The sequence below is a fragment of the Hyaena hyaena genome, unplaced genomic scaffold (genome assembly GCF_003009895.1).
Source record: "Hyaena hyaena isolate Hyena2069 unplaced genomic scaffold, ASM300989v1 scaffold_0, whole genome shotgun sequence".
Lineage (NCBI taxonomy): Eukaryota > Metazoa > Chordata > Mammalia > Carnivora > Hyaenidae > Hyaena > Hyaena hyaena.
The window spans coordinates 6,052,202-6,067,087 of NW_024080632.1; the positions used below are offsets into that span (position 1 = coordinate 6,052,202).

The 14,886-nt window shown below is 38.7% G+C and overlaps 1 protein-coding gene across 1 annotated transcript in view; it reads right to left on the reverse strand.

Annotated features, from left to right (window-relative positions):
* NAA25 (N-alpha-acetyltransferase 25, NatB auxiliary subunit) overlaps positions 1 to 14,886 on the reverse strand; it is a 73,739-nt gene that overhangs the window by 28,108 nt on the left and 30,745 nt on the right. The window contains exons 11-13 of the mRNA XM_039250887.1: positions 12,139 to 12,251; positions 4,341 to 4,548; positions 3,453 to 3,542 (exon numbers count right to left, since the gene is read on the reverse strand). Coding sequence (XP_039106818.1) covers positions 3,453 to 3,542; positions 4,341 to 4,548; positions 12,139 to 12,251 — 411 coding nt within the window. The remainder of the gene's footprint in view (positions 1 to 3,452; positions 3,543 to 4,340; positions 4,549 to 12,138; positions 12,252 to 14,886) is intronic.

The following is a 14,886-nucleotide window of genomic DNA, read 5'->3' on the forward strand; positions in this document are numbered from 1 at the left end:
AAAACATAAAAAAAAAAAAAAAAAAAATTTTAAAAAAAGATCTCCTTAAAATGGAAACAGAATTTTAAAGCAAATAGGGGGGAAAAAGGCTTAATTTACACTTCTTCCTCAACTATTAAATCAAATGTCATAAAGACATTTTTTACTTTATTTTGCAAAATTTAGGCTGTAATTACAAGTCTATGCAAATTCTTCACCAAATCAAAAGAGCATCAAGGACTAATGAGTTTGGGGACAACATTTTTCTTTTTCCTTTCCTTTCCCTTTTTTTTTTTTTTAAGTAATCTCTACACCCACTATGGGGCTTGAACTCATGACCCTGAGATCAAGAGTCACATGCCCTTCCGACTGAGTCAGCCAGGTGCCCCAGGACAAAATTTTTCTAAATGTCATTATAACAAAATGGTAGGTATTATGTTCTGGGGATATAATAACGTGCAGCATGGTGACTATAGTTAAAAATATCCTACTATATACTCAAAAGCTCCTAAGCAAGTAGATATTAATAATTCTCATCCCAAAGAAAAATAACCTGTGACTGAGGTGATCCATGTTCACTAAACTTATGGTGATAATCATTTCATGGTAGACATATTCAAATCATTACTTTTACATATCTTAAGCTAATACAAGGTAATATGCCAATCACATCTCAACAAAACTGGAGGGGAAAAAAAATGACATCCTTAACTCCCCATTTTACTTTCGCAGAATCATAAAGAAATGCTTTTCTGCAAAATATTTGACAGCGTCAACATCTTCAAGTGTTCTTAATCTTTCACATTCAAATCAGTCTCTTTCAACATCCTCACCAAATTTCCATAGATTCCTAATTTCTGCCAAATCTACCTTAGACAATAACTATGTCTCTGATTGGAGCACTTAAGTATCATTTTCATTGACTTCAACAAATCTTGCATCTTTATTATACTGGCAATTTTCCTATGTAGTTGCACATATGATTATGGAAAATTTGCCTGACTTCTTTCTGTCTGCCCTCATTTATAAAACTACAACAATCTTAATAGTATTGTTATGAGGTTTAAATTAGCTAATTCATATAAAGCACTTTCAAGTGCCTGATGATCAACAAACATTAGCTATTATTAAATGGGTAGACATGATGCTCAAAAAAACAAGAGATTAGCAAAGTCACAGTCACTTATGAGCAAGAATGGATGCTAGGGGTAGGTGGAGAAAGGTGTCTAATCTCAGTAGCGGCCAAATTACTAAGTGGACAGTTCATTAATGTTTTTTTACATCCCTATGCACACTCATAATTCTGAGCCTTGGATGATAAAAAGTCTGATTAAAAGGATTTCACCCCCATCTCTGCTACAATACAGTGCAACGAGTGCTAGCACACACAGTGTCCTACAGAAGTTCAGAAGGGGCATAAAATCCACAATGGGCAAGGGGGTGAAATCAAGACAGGCTTGTCAGAGGTACTGTCTAAATAAAAGTCAGATGAAGAGAGTAAGAAAATTATTTCAAAGAGAGGCACCATGGTGCTCACTAATAGTAGCAAACAAAAAGTTACCAGTAGACTCAGGCTGTAAATAACCTAAGAATTTAGAGATACAGGCAGCGGCCAGATTATAAAGAGCACTGTAACCTATCCTAAAAAGGCCTTTATCTACGGGAAAACAGGTGCCTATGAACATTTTAAGCATGAGGATGATGGTATCCAAATCAAACGCTCCCTGAGGGCAAGGGCTGAGTCTACATTGTACAGTACTGTCTCCTGGGCCTTTTGTTTCCTGTGCAGTTTATTCTCATGAATCTTATGCAACAAGTACCTAAGTTTCCCCCCCACCAAAAAAAACCTGCTAATAATAGAAAACATCAGGAGTGAGGCCTAAAAAAAAAAAAAGGTAATCTCAGTACCCTTTGCTGAATCATCCTTTTCATGCTCAATGATACATGATGCTTCCTTCAGCATGATTTGTATTTTTGTCTGAAATAGGCTAATTACAACTACTCCAAAAAGAGTGCATTCTGCTACATATACATTTTTTAAAAATTTTTTATTTTTTAAATTTCCATCCAGGTTAGTTAGCACATAATACAACAATGATTTCAGGAATAGATTCCTTAATGTCCCATTTAGCCCATTCCCCACCCCCCCCAATACATATACATTTGTTAAGTGAATAAAAAGGGCTATTTCATTCCATGGACTTATACATCTATCTCCAAATCAGTTTCTCTGTACCTTAATTATTGTGACTTTGTAATAAGTGCTTCAGTCACTATTCACTATATTTAGAAATGTTTAAAAACAGAACAGAAAGACAAGAAATAAGAAGTATTGACAAGGAAGTGGAGAAAGAGAACCCTTGTGCACTGTTGGTGGGAATGTAAATTGGTGCAGCCATTGTAGAAAGCAGTGTGGAGCTTCCTCAAGAAATTAAAAATAGAAATATCACATAATTCAATAATTCCACTACTGGGTATTTACCAAATGAAAATGAAAACACCAATTCAAAAGGATATATGCACCCCTATCATATTTACTGCAGCATTATTTATAATAACCAAGATATGGAAGCAAACTAAGTGTGCGTCAATAGATGAATGGATAAAGATGTGGTGTGACACACACAAATACACACACACTCATGAATATTATTCAGCCATAAAAAGGAGATCTTGCCATTTGCAACAACATGGATGGACCTAGAGAGTATCATGCTAAATGAAAGAAGTCATAGAAGACAAATACTGTATGATTTCACTTATATGTGGAATATAAAAAATAAAACAAACAAAGCAGAAACAGACCCATAAATACACAGAACTGGTGCTTGTCGGGACAGGGGGGTGGCAAAAAGAGGGAGAGGGAAGTACAGGCTTCCGGTCCTGGAATGAATAAGTCACAGGGATGAAAGGCACAGCATAGGGAATACAACCAATTGTACTATAATAGTGTTTTATGGTGACACACAGTAGCTGTATTTGTGGTGAGCACGATATACAAAACTGTTGAATCACTATGGTACACTTGAAATTAATATAATCTGTCAATTATATTTCAATTCCAAACATTTTTTAAATAAAAACAGGGGCACCTGGGTGGTTCAGTCGGTTAAGCATTGATTTTGGCCCAGGTCATGATATCACTGTTTCCTAAGTTTGGGCCCCACATCAGGCTCTGCACACTGGCCAGCACGGAGCCTGCTTGGGTCTCTCTCAAAATAAACATTTTAATAACTTTTTTAAATAAATAAAATAATAAAAATAAAAACAGAACAGATGTGGATTGATTTAAGATTATCCTGATTACAGAGAGAGGGATATATGGAGATGGGTTCTTTTAGAAGCATCCTGGACAAGGTCAAAGAAGAAAAATCTAAAAGCATAAATCAAAATCTTGGATTATATAATTAGTCTCAGGATTTATAATCAATAAAAACAAAGCATAAAGTTAAATTTAAATCACTGTTCCTTACCTGTTTCTCTCCATATATCAATAAGCACATGGACAGCAAGGAGACAGTAATAGTCTGAAAACTGCAATTCGGTTTTCAAACAGGATTTCCCTGTAGGGAAAAAATCCCATATTTGCATTTTAACATTTGTGCAACTATCTCTGCCCCAAAGGAGTCTCTTAAAGCAGGAAAGTGACAGGAGAGATAAGATAAAGAGAGGAAATGAAAGTAATAAGATTAGCATAAACACCAGAAGAAAATATAAGCCATGAATCAAAGGATTCAAAATAAGGTAAGGCCACACTCAGCTGGACCAGAAGAAAGCATTCCAGAACAAAGGTGGTATCTGCAAGGACACCAAAGGGAGAGAAGCAAGATTTGGAAGGAGGGCTCAGGTAAAGAAAAGACCAGAAGCCAAGGGCTAGTAAAACTAAAGTAACAATATGCTCATTACTTCACTTAATAATTTAGAATACAGTTAGAGAAATACTTATATCTGGTCAAATAACTTATATTTTATCACAGGTATCTAGCAATCTAAAGATCGTCTACTTCTAAACCACATTTTTACTTCACAATTTACAACATTCCTTTAGTTCAATTTCAGTCTCTATATTAAAAATGCTAAGGCCTCGAAGCAGAAAATGTGACAATTATCATAAACTCCATGTAATTCACAGGAGCCCCAATGTGACAGAGTTAGCTCAATCAGGAAGAATATGGACAACTATAATTACTTAAAACTCCAAACTTAAGAAAGGCTTTACATTTGGACAGTCTTCCCACCTGACAAAATATCCTCCTTGCCAAACTCATTACAACAAGGTGCTCCGGGTGATTTAAAAAAAAAAAGGTCTTCTAAAACTTAGCAAATCAGGGAACAACTGCACACTTTGAAAGGCTGCTCACCAAATTCCAGTCCATGCTGGTACCTTAACATCAATTCTCTGACCACACTCTGTTTTTGATTTTTATCCAGAGTATGGTACAAGCCAAGTAACCTCGTCAGCTGCACCACACATAAATGTTGCTGCAGAGCTCTGATGTCGGCAGGCAGTGCCAACTTATCCTCTGTTGGTGTCGACAAAGGAACAACTCCAAGTAATTGATTAATAAACTGCAAAGTAGAAAAAAAGGAGCACAGATCTCAAAACAGAACTAGTCTCTGGTAGGCATTAACAAATTAAACATTAACAAATGCTGAAATGGTCTAGAAAAAGACATCAAGAAAAAAATACAAATTAAAATCCCTTTAGTAGATCATTTTCTATCTACCAAAATTACTAAAACAAAAAAAATTCTTTTTTTTCTTTTAATGTTTACTTATTTTTGAGAGAGAGAGTGCAAGCAGGGTTGGGGCAGAGAGAGAAAGAGAGAGAGAGAGAGAGAGAGAAGAGACAGAATTGGAAGCAGGCTCCAGGCTCCAAGCTGTCAGCACAGAGCCCAATGAGGGGCTTGAATCCATGAACCATGAGATCAGGACCTGAGCTGAAGTCAGACGCTTAACCAATTGAGCCACCCCAGTGCCCCTAAGACAAAAAAAATTCTGACAGCACACAGTGCTAATAAAACGCCAAAAAAAATGGCACACTCATTCACTGCTGGCCACAAGTATTGGTAAATACCAGGAACTATACTAACTAAAATGTTAAAAGAATTGCGAAAATGAGGCACCCAGGTGGCTCAGTCAGTTGAGCATCCAACCTCAGCTCAGGTCGTGATCTCATGGTTCATGAGTTCGAGTCCCACATTGGGTTCTCTGCTGTTAGCACAGAGCCCACTTCGGATTCTCTGTCCCCTTCTCTCTCTCTGACCCCTCCTTACTCATACTCTCTCTTGTGCTCTCAAAAATAAAAAATAAACATTAAAAAAAAGAAATGCGAAAAGGTTTCATAGATTACAGCATATCAACATACTATGTAATGTGGCAATGAAAAGTTTAATTAGGAAGACTGTAAAAAGAGCACAGTACCAAAAACAAAACTGATATATGAGTAAATTCTTAAAGAAAACATTACATACCAAGAGGAATAGTTATGTCATATCAGTGGCCTTAAATTGTTTTATTAAGTCGTATTTTGAAATAATTATGGATTCACATGCAGTTGTAAGAGATAATACAGAGAGATCCCGCGTACCCTTATCATCCAGTTTCTCCTAATAGTAACACCTTGTATTAAAATGTTTTTAATTCTAGGGGCGTCTGGGTGGCTTAGTGGTTAAGCATCTGACTTCGGCTCAGGTCATGATCTCTCGGTTCCTGAGTTTGAACTCCCTGTTGGACTCTGTGCTGACAGCTCAGAGCCTGTAACCTGCTTCCAATTCTTTGACTCTTTGACTCTCTCTCTCTCTCTCTCTGCTCCTCCCCGGCTCACGCTCTGTCTCTCTCTCAAAAACATAAATGTTAAAAAATGTTTTTAATGCTTAATGCTTTTAATTCTCTAAATTTGAATTTAAAAAAATATACCATTCCCATTACACATTATTAAATATGGGCTTACTCACTGCCAAAATCCCATTAAGATGACAACAAAGAATCAAACCACAAGGATCACAAACATGTGAAAAGCTGACAGCAAACAAAAACTAACAGGACTTCAAAGATAAGAAGGAGCAGAAGGGCAGGTGTTAAGTGCTAACCAATGTACAAGGCAGAAATCTAACATATACAAAGGGCAGCAAGTCTAATCCTGACACAGAACCTTAGAAGGCAGAAATTCAGAGCACCAGAAAGCTCAAGTGTTGGTGGGACTGAAATGGAAGAACTGACTAAATTCCATCTAAGAAGTCTGACTGCTCCCCTAGTTCACAGACGTGGACTTCCTAAACCCAGCAGAAGCCCGTAGGTATACTCCCAAGAAGCTGAAGCAGAAGCACTATAGACTCATGGACAACAAGCATAGCCAGAAATGGGGATAAAGTGCTTTTTTTTTTTAATTGCCTGAGGAACCTCCATATTGTTTTCCACAGTGGCTACACCAGCTTGCATTCCCATCAACAGTGCACAAGGGTTCTTTATTCTCCACCTCCTCACCTATCATATGATCCAAGAATCGCACTATTGGGTATATATACAAAGAATACAAAAACACTAATTCAAAAGGAAATATGCACTACTATGTTTGTTACAGCATTATTTACAATACCTAAATTGTGGAAGTACCTCTAATGTCCATTGATAGATGAATGGTTAAACACACACACACACACATACAATGGATTGAGCCATAAGAAAGAATGAAATCTTTCCATTTCTGACCACATGGATAGAGCTAGGGAGTATAATGCTAAGAGAAATAAGTCAGTCAGAGAAAGACAAATACAATATGATTTCACTCACGTGGAATATAAGAAACAAAACAAAGGGGGAAAAAATGAGACAAACCAAAAAACAGTGTCTTAACTGTAGAGAAGTGATGGTTCCCAGATGGAAGGCAAGTAGGAAGAATGGGTGGAACAGGTAAGGGGATAACAAGTACACTTATGATGAATGCTATTAATGCACAGAATTGATGAATGATTATATTATACCCCTGAAACTAATTTAACCCTGTATATAAACTATACTGGAATTAAAATTAAGTCAATAAAAAGACAAAATCTCTATGTTAGTAAAGGAAAGGAAACAGAAAACAAAAGAAGAAAAATAAAACGAGGATAAAGTGAAACTCTATTATTCGGTGATGAGCACCCCAACCCCCCCACCCCTACTTCCAACCAGACCCCAGAATGTCACCTGACAAATGTTTGAGGCCCCAAACACAGACAGTGGCACACAGGCTCCATGAAAAGTATTTCAAGGGGCGCCTGGGTATCTCAGTTGGCTAAGCATCTGGCTAATTTCAACTCAGGTCATGATCTCATGGTTCACGAAATCGAGCCCCATGTCAGGCTATACACAGAAAGCACTAAGTGTGCTTGGAATTCTCTCTCTCCCTCTCTCCCTGCTTGTGCTCTGTCTTTCTCTCAAAATAAACAAACATGAAAAAATAAATAAACATGAAAAAAATTTTCTTAAGTATTTCAAGGGGTGCCTGGGTGGCTTAGTCAGTTAAGCATCCAACTTCGGCTCAGGTCATGATCTCATGGTTTGTGGGTTCGACCCACACGTCGGGCTCTGTGCTGACAGCTAGCTCAGAGCCTGAAGCCTGTTTCAGATTCTGTCTCCTTCTCTCTCTGCCCCTCCCCTGCTTGCACTCTCTCAAAAATAAATAAATGTTTAAAGAACTAAAAAATAAAATATTTCTGAGGTGAGGGGTGAGGGACAGGGGATGGAGGAGATTTGGGGGAGAATGGAACATATTATCACCTCATGTATTAGACTAACAGGAATTTTATACTTTTATGGTTCTGTCAGATTGACTGGGGTGAATCAAACAAAAGAATCTTAACTCTTGAGAAAGAAAAGTTGTGCAAGAAAGGTACTCTCCATATACAAAGAGGCTCAATCTTTGGTCATAAAAATATAAATTCTGAATAATGACTGAACTAAACTGGGAAGAAAGTATGTAAGGAGCAAAGTGAGATGTAAACAAGATGATCATCTTCCATGGCAGGACTCCAACAGACAAAGACTATAACTATAAAGATCAAAGAAATACCTGTCCAAGTCTATAGCTTAGAAATACGGAGGTAAATAACAGAAGAAACAGTTAGGAGTTGAGTGATGTGCCTGTAGAGCACAAGATCCCGGGTGGAGGTGGCAAAGGGCTGCCGCTGTTTTCCAACAAAAGCCTTTAGTACTACCTGGCTTTTTAACTTTATACATGTAATATTTTTTTTAAATATTTTTATTTATTTCTACGAGAGAGAGAGAGAGAGAGAGAGAGAGAGAGAGACAGCGTGAGCAGGGGAGGGTCAGAGAGAGAGGGAGACACAGACTCTGAAACAGGCTCCAGGCTCTGAGCTGGCAGCACAGAGCCCTACGCGGGGCTCGAACCCACGAACCGCGAGATCATGACCTAAGCAAAAGTCGGACGCTTAACCGACTAAGCCACCCAGGCGCCCCTCTGAGCCTAAGTTTTGACGTCTGTGAAGTGCGTGGTTGTGAGGACTAAAAGCAAGGGAGCACACGGAGTTCTTTGCAAGATGCAGGGCACGTGTAGNTGAAACAGGCTCCAGGCTCTGAGCTGGCAGTCAGCACAGAGCCCGACGCGGGGCTTGAACCCACAAACTGCGAGATCATGACCTAAGCAAAAGTCGGACGCTTAACCGGCTAAGCCACCCAGGCCCCCCTATACATGTAATATTTTTGACACAAATAAAAATTAAAGTAAAATAAAACCTCACTCATGCAGTTTCACATCTGTAACAATTTTGTTTCAGTTTGTCTCCAATTGTATGAAATTTAATTATTATGATCAGATAATCATTTGCAACAAAGAAACTGCAGCACTGGTCTTCATGTTTTTGATTAAATGCCTATACAGCTTCTGTTGCCAGCTGTTCCACTGTTGTAAACCATTTTATATATTAGTAATGCTTATTATTAACGCCTTCTTTAGGGAATGCTTAAAGAATCTTCCAAATAGGTTTTGTCATAAAAGAATACATTCATTATTTCAGTCTGTACTGTTTTACTGCTATACAAAAAGCTTCTTTAAAACCTGGAATCATCTGTTTCGCTTAAAACTCCAAGGCAAAGAAAACAAAAGATAAAAACATCACCCTGGGTGAGCCATTTCAAGATAACCAGATTCAATGGCCTACTTTAAAAGCATCTGGCTCCTAATTATTGGGGACTACAGTTCTCAGCCTGAACTTTACTTGAACGGTTTTAATCCTCTGACAAATACACTGCTGAGTGGCAGGATTTTTAGCTATTGAAGTCATCCTACATTTAAAAAGTTGTGGCAGCAAAACTGCCCCTCAATGAAAAATTTAAGTGGAAGTACAAATTCATTGCAACAGCTTTAAATCCTTTGTCTTGCAGAACAAAGACTACCTATCACTGCCAGTATTCCAGCATTTCTAGAGGGTTCCTCTCCATAGATTATTACTATAGGAGGTCACATAAGATGATTTAAGATTTTCAAACATAACCAAGAGAGTAGAGCTGCCTGTACTAGATTTATATTAGCAAACCCTATGAATCTCAGCCGGAAGTCATTTAAGATTTCCTCTAATGCAGCCCCATCATTTGGTGCTTCAACTTACAAGATGGGAAGGACTCTAAGACAAGATCAATTGTTCCAAATTTTAGCAATTAATACGTAATACATGCAACAAACATTAACTGAAGGACTCTATCCCATGTGGTTCTAGATTCTGCTTAAATCTCTCCAGTAACATGAAACTAACACACTATATTTTTAGAGAATTCTATTACAAAAGAATCTATTTTTCACTGGCCAAATTCTGAATTCCCTGTAACAATTTCCTGCTGGTCCCAATTCTCATCCCCTTTGTATAAGGGAGCTTTTCAAATATGAGAAAAGAAGGACTCTGTCCTCATCAGATCAACCCTCTCTTCTATTAACCATTTCTCTCTCATATGCTTTCACATTCTCCTACAACCCAAGATTCCTTTGTAATTAATCCAGAAACTTCTAAAGCTTGGCCTTTAGTAAGCATGGCACTCCAAGAATAGCTTTACTAAACCAAAGAGAATGGTGAGTGTCATTACAGAACCAAATACAGACCACCATCTACTTATCAGTTTGGGAAAACATTGCTCCATCTGCCCTAGATGTGTCACCTCAAGACTGCCATGTATCGAGCTTGGTGGACTGAAGACATGACCCACCAAACATAGTCTAATCACCTCCACTATGGGGGGGTGACAGAAGGTTTTCTGGGAGAACAGGTGGTGGCAACCCTGTGATAGGAAGGATTCCAACCTTCACTAATTACAAAGGTACTAATGAGTAAAGCTGACAAAAGTCACAGACTTTCTTTATACATGCCAAGGTTTCTTTACATGGTACTCTATCCTACTCTACATAACACTGTTCTTCCAACTGATAGAGTGCTCCAGCTGCCCATTACCAAGGATATTCTGGATAAATGCTAAAAACCTTTAACGTGGAACAGGGCACAAAGTTGCCCATCTTCAAGGGATGGGAGAGCAATCTGACCCAATACATGCTGCTGTGGATGAAGAGTCTAAAGATAAGGTCCTCCATCTCAGTATGTAACAGACTTACATCAGTTCATTCACATGAAAACCCCCAGGACATGACAACTAACTACAGTGTGGCCCCTAGATTAGGTCACAGAACAGAAAAAGGACATTAATGGGAAAATTGCAGAAATCTAGACAAAATCTAGAGGTTAATAGTGATGCACCAATGTCAATTTCTTAGTTTTGACAAGTGTACCATGATAATTTAAGATGTTAACAACGTAGGTGAAGGGTGTGGTGTAATTTTCTTCACTATCACAGTGACTTTTCTGTAAATTGAAAATTATTCCAAAATAAATTCATTAAAATGTAAAATTTTGCTCTTCAAAGGACCCTTTTAAAGGATAAAAAGACAAGCTACAGGAGTGCCTGGATGGCTCAGTTGGTTGAGTGCCGACTTCACTTCACGTCACGATCTCACAGTTCCTGAGTTTCAGCCCCGTGTCAGGCTCTGTGCTGACAGCTCAGAGCCTGGAGCCTGCTTCAGATTGTGTGTCTCCCTCTCTCTGCTCCTCCCCCACTCACACTCTGTCTCTGTCTCTCTCTCAAAAGTAAATATACTTTAAAAAAAAAAAAAAAGACAAGCTGCAGACTGGAAAAAACATGTGAAACCATGTATCTGACAAAGGACTTATATCTAGAATAGCTAAACTCTCAAAACCCAACAGTAAAAAAACAAAAACCAAGTAGAAATGAACAAAAGACAGAAACACACATCTCACTGAGGAGAATATAAAGATGGCAAATAAGCACATGAAAAGATGTTAAACATCACTAACCATTAGGGAAATACACATAAAAACCATAAAACACATGATATAAAATATAACTACACACCTATGAGAATGGCTAAAAAAAAAAATAGTGACAACACTAAGTGCCGATGAGGACACAGAGAAACTGGATCACTCACACACTGCTAACAGGAATTTAAAAAGTACAGTCACCATGAAAAAGTCTGGCCATTTCTTTAAAAAAAAAAAGAAAGACTAAACATGCAGCTAGCATTGCTCTACTGGTCATTTTCTTCAGAAAAATGAAGGCTTAAGTTGATGTCTGCAGGTAAAAAACACATGGGATCTGGTGGTGAAACTGTTCTGTATCTGGATTCTGGGAGAGGTCACCAAGTCCCCTGCACTAACACACATAAGGTACCACACATACGCACACAGATGTCAAACAGGTGAAATCTGATTAAGTATTGATGTGGACTGTATTGATGTCTATTTCCAAATTATGATATTACACTATAGTAACGCAAGATGTTACCACTGGGGCAAAATGGGAAAGAGTATATAAAGCTCTCTGTATTATTTCTCTTACAACTACATGCAAATCTATAATTAACCTCAAAAAAAAAAAAAAAAAAAAAGACAAAACACAAAACAAAAAAGACAATCCAATGATCTTCCAGAGGCTTATTCTCCTCATGGCTTAACAAGAAATCATGCCTTCATCTGATAGCACCTAGAACCCCTGGCTTGCTAGAGCTCTTAAGTCTCTCGCATCCACCACCTTATGCACACAGTTGACCTCATTACCCTCAATACAAGCACCCGGCAGGACTCTGAGGTATATACTCACTTTTGTACACTGTGTAGCAGGCAAGAGGTCAACAAAAACCTTGAGGTCTGTAAAACAGCAAGGCTTATCCCCAAACTTTTTAAAATACTGGAACATTAATTCTTCTGGATCACCTAAGAGAGAAAACAAAAATTAATTAACTCATGGACTCAAACAAGTTTTATATTAAGAAGTCTGATTTGAAAAAATATTTATTTCAGTTAAGTAAAAATTCTGCTTGAGTGCTTGAATGAGAATGGCAGTGAGGGCTGGAGGACGGCTTTCCCATTTAAAACTCAACAAACACTTTAAAAAGAAGTTGAATCTTACAAACTCAGTTTACTTGTTATTACACTTAGGAAACGTGACATTTTTCATTGAATTAAAGTTTAAATAGCTAAAAAGTTTTCATTAAAGTTTAAATAAAAAGACTTAAGCTTATAAATAAATATTAAACAAGCATGTTTCTTTCCACAGTTCCTCAAATACTTACCAAGTATTAAATAAATGTTAACTAAGTGGAAAGAAATGTTTAACAGATACAAAAACAGAGAGAAAATAAACGGGGTGGGGGGAGCCACAAGCCAGTAACTCCAACAAGATCACTCACTATGGAAAATCTAAACCTGGATCTGCACAAAGCAACCAGTTCCTTTTATTTTTCGTCAAATTAAAAACAAAAATAATAGGGGCGCCTGGGTGGCTTAGTTGGTTAAGCGTCCGACTTTCACTTAGGTCGTGATCTCGCGGTTTGTGGGATCGAGCCCCGCGTTGCACTCTGTGTTGACTGCCAGCTCAGAGCCTGGAGCCTGTTTCAGTCTGTGTCTCCCTCTCTCTCTGACCCTCCCCTGCTCACGCTGTCTCTCTCTCTCTCTCCTAGAAAAAAATAAGAAACACTAAAAAAAAAAAAAAAAATAATAATAATAATAGAGGCACCTGGGTGGCTGAGTCAGCTGAGCATCCAACTTCAGCTCAAGTCATAATCTTACAGTTTGTGAGTTCAAGCCCCACACCAGGCTCACTGCTGTCAGCACAAAGCCTGCATCAGATCCTCCATACCCCCCACTTTTTTTCCCTCCCTGCTGGCACTCAGTCTCAAAAATTAATAAACATTAAAATAATAACAATAAAATACTCTCAAATTGAACTAGATTTAAGCAGCAGAGATTTTGGGGGCACCTGGGTGAGTTGGTTGGTTAAGTCATCATCCTTTTTTTTTTTTTCCCAAATATTTATTTATATTTGGGAGAGTACAAGCAGGGGAAGGACAGAGAAAGGGGAAGAGAGGATCCAAAGCAGGCTCTATGCTGACAGGCTGACAACAGCAAGCCCGATGTAGGACTTGAACTCACAAACTACAAGATTATGACCTGAGTCGAAGACGGATGCTCAATGGACAGAGCCACCAAGGTGCCCCAGGTATCTGACTCTTGATTTCAGTTCAAGTCATGATCCCGGGGTTGTAGATCAAGCCCAATTCAGGCTCTGAGCTGACAGCGCAGAGCCTGCTTGGGATTCTCTCTCCCACCCCCTTCTCTGCCCCTTCTCCACTAGCGTCTTCTCTCTCTCCTCAAAATAAACATTTTTTAAAACTTAAAAAAAGAGGAGCACCTGGGTGGCATCCGACTTCAGCCCAGGTCATGATCTCACGGTTCATGGGTTTGAGCCCCGTGTCAGGCTCTGTGCTGACAGCTAGCTCAGAGCCTGGTGCCTGTCTTTGGATTCTGTGACTCTCTCTCTCTCTCTGACCCTCCCCTACTCACGCTGTCTCTATCTTTCTCTCAAAAATAAATACTTTTTAAAATTTTTAAATAAATAAAAAATTAAAATTAAAAAAGAAACAAAATTTTAACCTGGAATTTTGGTAAGATTTTAGGTCTTAATTCTTGTTCACAATTCTGGGAACAGAAGTCCATGGCTTTAATCAGATTCTCATAGGACTATGATCCAAGACACTAAGAATCATTCACTGGTCTGGGTAAAAAACATTCTGTGAAGAGGCGCCTGGCTGGCTCAGATTAAGAGAATGCAACTCTTAATCTCGGGATTGTGAGTTTAAACTCCATGCTGCAGGTAGAGTTTACTTCAAAAAAATTTTTGTGGAGACTAGAATGAGTCACCAATTTCTGGGGCACCTGGGTGGCTCAGTTGGTTGAGTGTCCAACTGATTTCAGCTCAGGTCACAGTGATCTCACGGTTCATGGGATCAAGCCCCACACTGGATTCCATGGTGACAACATGGAGCCTGCTTGGGATTCTCTCTCCCTCCCCCCCTCTCTCTGCTCCTCCCTGGCTCACACACTCACATGTATACTCTCACTCTTACTTGCTCTCTTTCTCACAAAAAAACTTTCAAAAGTCACACATTTCTTTTTTTTTTTTTTTTTAATATTTTTATTTATTTCTAGGAGAGAGACAGCGTGAGCAGGGGAGGGTCAGAGAGAGAGGGAGACACAGACTCCGAAATAGGCCCCAGGCTCTGAGCTGGCAGTCAGCACAGAGCCCGACGCGGGGCTCGAGCCCACGAACCGCGAGATCATGACCTAAGCGAAAGTCGGACGCTTAACCGACTAAGCCACCCAGGCGCCCCAAAAATCACACATTTCTAACATGCAGGCTGGTGAGAGGGATGAGAAAGACAAGAGATTATCCAAATGTCAACACAGATCCAAACATTTTTATCCAGCTTTGGAAAAAAAAGCAATTCTTTGGATTTTGCAGAGACATATGAAAATTTTCATTTGTAATTCTGGAAATAACAGAGACTTA